The sequence below is a fragment of the Phytophthora infestans genome, genomic scaffold, assembly GCF_000142945.1.
Source record: "Phytophthora infestans T30-4 supercont1.39 genomic scaffold, whole genome shotgun sequence".
NCBI classification, from domain to species: Eukaryota; Oomycota; class Peronosporomycetes; order Peronosporales; family Peronosporaceae; genus Phytophthora; species Phytophthora infestans.
Window position 1 is genome coordinate 1,054,426 of NW_003303720.1, and position 7,858 is coordinate 1,062,283.

Here is a 7,858-nt window from a genome sequence, read left to right on the forward strand (position 1 = left end):
GGTCGAACGCGTGAAGTTTAGAAAATTGCGATTTTTCTGGAGACTTGCAATCGAGCCAGCAGTTTGAGAAGTGAAATAAAAACCTATGGAGCAGGCTCAGGAGTCCATTGCACGAGACTCAATTTCGCAATCGGGTGCAGTAAACATTATGTACAAATAATGCTGAAACTTAAAATACTGAGCTCCTTTTTTAGATAAATTCTAATAAAATTTACCTAATGTCAGCAGTAAATAAAATATTTAATCATTCTAAGCTTCTCAAAAACGGTTTTAAATCCAAACTGCACCATGTCTCCAACTTTTCCCACCCAGTTTGAAAATGTCCCGTCCTTGTGGGGTTATTGGTAGACACACTTGACACGATGAAGAACCACTTTTGTCGCTTCCGCACGACGCGGAAGAATGCAAGTGGAGTAGCTGTAGCGCCGTGTCTTGAACGCACGGTTCGAAGCTGCCTCCACCTCGCCCTGAACGTACAGGGCGTACGCCGTATCATCGTGAAGGCCCACCACCGATAATTGACTCGGTGGGTGATGCGCGCTGGATTGTGGAGCGTATCGTTGACCACGAAGAGCGCCACAGCTCGACCGCTCAACGAAACGACGGGATCTGCTGAAACGAGGAAGCGTGGATCTTGGGACTAAAGAAGTATCTGATGCTATGCGACCGCTGTGCGAAGGCAGCAATTTATCGGATCACAATAAGCTCAAAATGAGCGCAACCCGTGTTGCGTTGAAAGAGAAGGCCGTCGCCGTCATTTGCTTCCTCCCTATCAAGCTTCTATCTTTTTATTCATGGAGAAGTGGGAGCAGTGGCGGCTGGATGACGAACTTGTAGCCATCACGCGGCTACTGTGGATGAATCACGATTTGGTGCATGTCAAGCGAGATATAGCTTACATCCTGGCGGCATGCTGTGGCCACTTCCGAATCCCTGGACTGTTGTGGTGATCGTAGCTTTCCTTTCTCTTATTGGATACAAGCTACGTGCAGTCTGCCTGTGAGGCGGCATATTCATTTTTCTCCTTCTTTCTATCGATCACATGACAACCACGAAGTTGATCGCACTTAGAGCACCCATTTTTGAGCGGATCCTCAAAGCACAAAACGAGGAAGCGTGGATATTGGGACTAAAGAAGTATCTGATGCTATAAAATAGTTTGCACCTCTCGTACATGTAAAAACTCAAAACGGTCTCGAGTGTATCTCGGAAAGTAGCTCAGAGCTATACATGTGTACAGTAAAGAGACAGTCCGGGAAAGAGGAAACGTTTAACTGTAAGCACACGAGCGATTACGGTGTGGAGTAAGCTCAGAAGTCATGCTCGTAAACATTATGGATAGCTCCGGATAATATGCCAAGTTTCCAACTTGAATTCTAATAAAACTTACCTAATGTCAGCAGTAAATAAAAAATTTCATCATTCTAAGCTTCTCGAAACGGTTTTAAATCTAATTAGTCGCTTTTCTCTGTCTGCTCAGTTGCGATGTCAATGAGTTGTTGTTGTGGGTAGCACTAACAATATTTGAATATTTTTGAAGCTGTAACAGTCTGAGTCGTTCAATTCAAATTTCAAGCTGTCATGTAGCGGTAATCATGTATTTTTGATAACAAATCCATTTAGAATGCACAATACTGATTTTCAGCTGCTACCACTGGTGTGACGGGGTCACACAGCACCTTGCACAGAGGAAGTGCTTAAGGGTATTAATTACCCGAGTGAACGTAAGTCCACGTGTTCCCGGCCTCAGTGGGAACGGTTTGCTACTTAGAGGAGTAGATTTAAGACTGATGTATTTATAAGTAAGATAAGCTTGGGTCACATACAAACTAGAGGTTACCTTTAGTGAAGCTAAGTAGTCATGCACTGACTGGTTCCGAGAGCACCTGGTACCGTGTACCAGGTGTCCACAAGAGTGACGGGTCACTCTTTATGTAACATGGGGCACACTGGATTGTACCCCGTTACATCCTCCCGCACTTAACTGAGAATCACCTGATTCTCCAATCACAACTGATTCTCCAATCAGAAGTGAGAGAATTAAAACACCAAAATGTGAATTCTCACACTGAGCAGCCACGAGACTGGCGCGGCTCTCAGTCACACCCAGTGACTTGTGCTGCCAAAGCTCACTGGGATTTGCATCCCTATGCTCACAACTGTGTTGGCCGCAAAGCCTACACTCAGAGCTGCCTTAGCTCCTGCGCTAGCGTGCGTACAGTGCTTTGGCACAGGGTGCAATAGCATCCGAACGTGTGGCATTCGTCCACAGTTCGCACCAGAGGAAACGATAGTCCTCGCGAACGCGTTCGGAGCATGGTGTCTCCCGCGAGGGACGACACCGAGAAGGGCAACACCTTCCCCAGCACTAGAGAGAGCTTTCAGCTCACCTCGGGCCATGCCTTTGGCTCCAGCAAGGATCCATCCTTGCGGGCGGAGCTTCTGCCACGCCACGCTCTCTTCGCGTCTTGGTCACCATACCAACGGCGCGAAGGTGTCCTTCATCGACACCGTGTACCGTGGCGGTACACAACCGTGGTGTAGGTGTCTCCCATCGACACCATGTACCGTACGGTAATAACCTTTGGTGCGGTACGCCCACCCCAAGGTTGCCATGTTTAGCGGCAACAGCTTCTGCTGTGCTGTCGCCTGAGCAGATTCATGGCCAGTGCTCGCATCATGCACGACGCATGTGCAAGCACAGTGTACAGGTCCATGGGCCCGTACACGAGGTACGCTGTGTACGACGCGTACCACAGCTACCATAAGTGCTCCGTGCACGTCATGTGTGTCATGCACGACGAGTTCATTACGTGGAACTCCTGGCAGGCCGCTCGACAGCAGCCAGTGCCGATGCACGGTACGTGCGTTGACTCACAGTGTCCAGAGCGCATCGGGTCGTGGTATGGTGCATATCCTTTGCACCTATACCAGTGTCTGTCACAGACACCATGTACCTTGATGGTACTCGACCGTGGTGGGGCACATCTCACCACTATGCCACTGCGGCATTGGTGTCTGGCATTGACACCGAGTACTCACGGGTACCAACCCATGGTGAGGCAAGCAGCCATCACCACGGTGTCATGCTCGGCGCGGCACCAGTTACGACTGCGTGCGTTGCCTCGACCACCACCTGGTCAGTTGTGTGTGCACTCGTGCACCACACTTGGGTTATGGCTCCACGGCCCATTATACCCGGCGCGTTGCGTACATCACGTACCGTAACCGCTTTGTCGGCGGGTGAGACGTTCCGTTCACCCTACTCGACAGGTCGTTCATGACCAAGGGACCAGTGCGTTGATTGCACTAGGCCCGCGCTTCGCCTCGTGTGTGGTTGCTTGCAACCCCAACACTGCTGATTCGCTCAGCGATTCCGAGGCACCTTGCGCCAGTGGCTTTCTTCGCCACTATGTCTTGTTCGGCCAGAGCTACCGCAGCTCTAGCCCGGCTGTTCGCCTCCAGCCTGCAGTCGATGTACATCGACGCCTGGTTCCGTAAGGAACCTGGTCTTACCTCAAGACCAGGGAGGAAAGGTATTTTCCGAGCCTCTCCCCCACTTACACTCGAGACTATTGAGTCTCTCGTTGCTTGTGATAGCCACTGACAGCACGACGGCTACCTGCCTCTTGCAAAGTCAGGGAGGAAAGGTATTTCCGAGCCTCTCCCCCACTTAACCTCGAGACTACTGAGTCTCTCGTGGCTTCTAATAGCCACTGGCAGGCGCAACGGCTCTCCGCCATGTGCACTGCGTCGATATGGTCGACCGCGTCGGCCGTGTCGACCGAAGGCATTCAGCCTTCGCGTCAGCAGTTTTGGTCTGCGCGACTTGACGTCGAGCGAGTTGCTCACGTCCGGCGAGGCCAAGACAACCTCGCGCCTCGAGCCAATGGCTCTGTGTGCGGCGCTATGTTACTCGCCTTGGGTGTGGAACTCTGTTACCCACACCGGAAGCGCATACAGCGACTTCCGTATCAGTTATGGTCTGAGTGACCTTGCGTGGAACTTTGTTACCCACGCTCGGAGCACCGAATGTCGGTCTCCTTAAGCAGCTTCGCTGGTTACGGAACTTGTTACCCGCAGTGTGGACCTATGTTACCCACCTGGTGAATGCCCTTAGGCACCACTACTGTCGAAGCGCATACGGCGCGACGACCTTCGGTGTTGGGATCGGCTGGCGTGGCAAACCCGCCCACACACCGGACAGAGCTGGTGTCCACCGACCGAGTCAGAGGAGTCCGAGCCCTGGACTCCGAGTCGCTTGAAGCGACGTCGGCCTGAACAAGGTTCAGACCCGACTTGCGGCGGCTGACGTGACGTGGCACTTCGTTACCCACGTCGTGATGTCTCGTTGACGACATCAGAGGCACTCGAGACCTCGTGTGGCACTGTGTTACCGACACAGGAAGCATGGACAATGCCTTCCTCTTCAGTTATAGTCTGGGCGACTGCGTGTGGTACTGTGTTACCCACACAGGAAGCGCATTCAGCGCCTTCCAATTAAGCCGCAGGCTCCACTCCCGGCGGTGCCCGTCCGTCAGTTACCCTTAAGGTCAGCGCTTAAAGGCATACTACCACTGATCGAAGCCCGTGCGGCGCGACGACCTTCGGCGTTGGACGCTGCTGGTGTAGCAGGTCCACACGCCGGGCAAAGACCCACGCCCGTGGTATCGCCGCAGCGGAGCATGGTCTTGCTGTACGCAGAGCTGTCAGCGGGTTGACAGCTCCGTGACGCTTCTGCGTCCTGGCGGTCTGTATCAGACGCCCCAGTCATGACGGAGGTGGGAACATGACTCACAATGCTCCGTCATAGACCTGGACTGGTAGGCCTTCTCAGTCTGCACACAAAGTCCGGGCTGTGCCTTATGTTCGGCACAGCCATGTGTTCATGGCGAGAACTGTGAGCGACACCGCGGTGCGCGAGTTCATCGAGCCGAAACGTTCAGGTCCGTTGAGGACCATTGGTACTTCCTTCACCGTACCAAAGACTAGTCCATCAAGGACCAGCCCATGACCGCCACTCTGACGTAGAGTGCAGTCGAATGTCGTTATGTCAAGCGACATTCCGGCGGCGTATCAACGCCCCAGAACTAATCAAACGTTCAAGGGGTACCGTACCCCCGTACACCGAGTGTACTACCGGCAGCCCATCACTGCCCTTCACCGGTTTGAGAGAACCACGTCTCTCTGGGCTAAGTTCCGTGGTGCGCACAACCTGCACACCCATCACGAAGGCTTAGCGCTCTTCAGTAGGGCATAGCGCCTCTACTGGTGGCCGGGGAGTCTTCGTCCACCTGACCGTAGCCTGCGCCATTGGTCTTGAGGCCCACGGGCCGTCTTCTTCCCGAGGACTAGCGAGGGACACACACGCTGGTAGTATCCATGTCCGCCGCATCCATAGCAGCGGACCAAGCTCTCGGCTGAGCTTAAGTCCATGGGTTCGGGCTCGCTGTACGCACCGGTATCAACGGGCTGCGTGACAGCAGGAGCAACAGCGTCATTGCTGCGATGCTCCGCCTCCCGAGGAACGCCATTTTTATCGTGGCGATGTTCCTCTTCCCGAGGAGTACCAGCCTGCTTGTGGCTGTACTCTTCTTGGAGGGCGATTCGAATCGCCTCCTCCATAGTTGTCGCTTGCACCCGGAATAGCTGGGTGCGAGCAGGACCGACCTTCAGGCTGTCCATGAAGACTGTTGTCTTAATGTCTTCAGGCAGAGGATTCCCTGCCAGAGATGCCACCAACGTGCGCATCTCTTGCGCGTACTCCTGCAGCTCACGTTTATCCTGCTTACACGCGAGAAAGCGTGAGCGCTGGCGGAACACATTGTTCGCCGGTAGGAACGCGGCTCGAAGCTGCTCTTACAGCTGAGCCCAGGATGCAAAGCATCCAGGAGATGTCGTCTCCCTGGTGTATGCCCAGTGCTTGGCACGTCCACCAAGGTTGGACAGGGCAAACGCCACCCGAGCTGGCTCGTCCGAGATGAGACCCGCCTTCATGGCGATCTCCACCTCACGGACCCAGAAGTGAAGGTTCTCTCCCTTCTACCCCTCAAACGCGGGGACCTTCAGCCATACCGGCTTAGGCCTGGTTGCCTGGGGAGCGGCCATCGAGGCCTCCAAGCTCCCGCGGACGTGAGCGATAAGACCACGCTCGCAGGTCTCAAACGCAGTCGCGCGTTCTTGTTGCTCGGCAGGCGTCGCCGCCGCCAAGCTGCGAAGGACATCTTGTCCAAAGATGCCTCCCATCTTCCGAACAGACTCATACTGTGAGTCGTTCAAGCGAGGAAACTCGCTTCGGTCCATTTTGGCTCAAACGTTGAGCGCACAGAGGATTCAGGTAGTTCAATCTACCCGCGATGGTGCTGGATTGACTACGAGTGCTACCAAGTGTGACGGGGTCACACAGCACCTTGCACAGAGGAAGTGCTTAAGGGTATTAATTACCCGAGTGAACGTAAGTCCACGTGTTCCCGGCCTCAGTGGGAACGGTTTGCTACTTAGAGGAGTAGATTTAAGACTGATGTATTTATAAGCAAGATAAGCTTGGGTCACATACAAACTAGAGGTTACCTTTAGTGGAGCTAATTAGTCATGCACTGACTGGTTCCGAGAGCACCTGGTACCGTGTACCAGGTGTCCTCAAGAGTGACGGGTCACTCTTTATGTAACATAGGGCACACTGGATTGTACCCCGTTACAACTGGACTCTCGTTTCTCCTTTGTTACAACGTCGCACCTGTGGGTACCACTCCCACTTGTCCTAGCGTCTCGAAATGCCAAGTTTTGTCGTGAAAGGGCTTTGATTCGTCTTAATTGAGTCTGGTCTCATTGGGTATTCCGAAGCTGACCATAATTGTAGGAGTTCTGGACAACGAATAATGGCTGTTTTACATAAAGGCCCCTTCATTTCGTCACAACAGTTTGTCTTGTTTTTGAATTACCATCTCTTCTAACTGTAAGAAATTGGACAAGTAGGACAGCACGAAGCTAATCTGCCGCCGGCTGATATGATGCCCCCAGATGATGGGCATCAGGTGGCGAACAGGCGTGATCATTAACTTTGCGCGTACTGTATGCAGTGCTTGGTGGCTTCCCAGTGGCGATGGACCAGCGGGTGATATACTAAGCCTGATATCCTAGGCTGGGAGCGGAGAACGAAGCTAAAGCCTAAGTATTTCTGTGTGGCTTGATGATCCCCCAGTGGCGATGGACCAGCGGGTGAGATATCAAGTCTGAGATCGTATATTTGGACGCATGAGATGCAGCCAAAGTCCATGGTGCTCCAAGGAGAGGCTGTGCAAGCTCTCATCAAGGAGGCAAACAGACAAGGGCGTAGCAGGAGTAGTGCCAGGTATCGATCTCTTTATATTCAATCACTTTGCAATTTACTTTGTCCCTCATACTTGGTCGTGACCGCCGAGGACACAGATCAAAGCTAGCTTTAGTACTAAATGACAAGAAACTCCGCTGTGCAAGCGACCCGCTGAGCAAGCTACGCGTCGACTGTGCAAATCGACCCTTTCGTGACTGTGCAAGTCATCTGGTGCCTGAACCGCAATGGCTGGGTTCACCATTCCTGATCAAGACGCCCCGCCACCTGGGCCTGCTGAACAAGCGGCTGTGGAGACTACTGTGGTGGTACCCGGTACCGAAGAAACCGGAACTCCAGCTCCAGCAACCGCTGAGCAAGCTGCAGCTGGAGGAGGATCTATCCGTCGCCCTAGCACTCACGTTGTGAGCAACGCTGGAGGCCCCTTTTCGCTGCCTCGTCGAGAATGTGGCGTTGACTTAGATGTGGACATGGAAGACGTAAGCGGCCGCGTGGACGGTGCAGAACATGAGGCTCAAGTGAGACTAC

At 53.3% G+C, this 7,858-nt stretch overlaps 1 protein-coding gene across 1 annotated transcript; it reads left to right on the forward strand.

Moving 5' to 3' along the window:
• Positions 1–7,274: 7,274 nt before the first annotated feature.
• On the forward strand, positions 7,275–7,738 carry PITG_15941 (uncharacterized protein; the record flags this gene model as incomplete). Its single annotated transcript, XM_002898114.1, has 2 exons — positions 7,275–7,351; positions 7,477–7,738. 2 exons carry the CDS (start codon positions 7,275–7,277, stop codon positions 7,736–7,738), a joined length of 339 nt encoding a protein of 112 aa, XP_002898160.1.
• Positions 7,739–7,858: the final 120 nt, after the last annotated feature.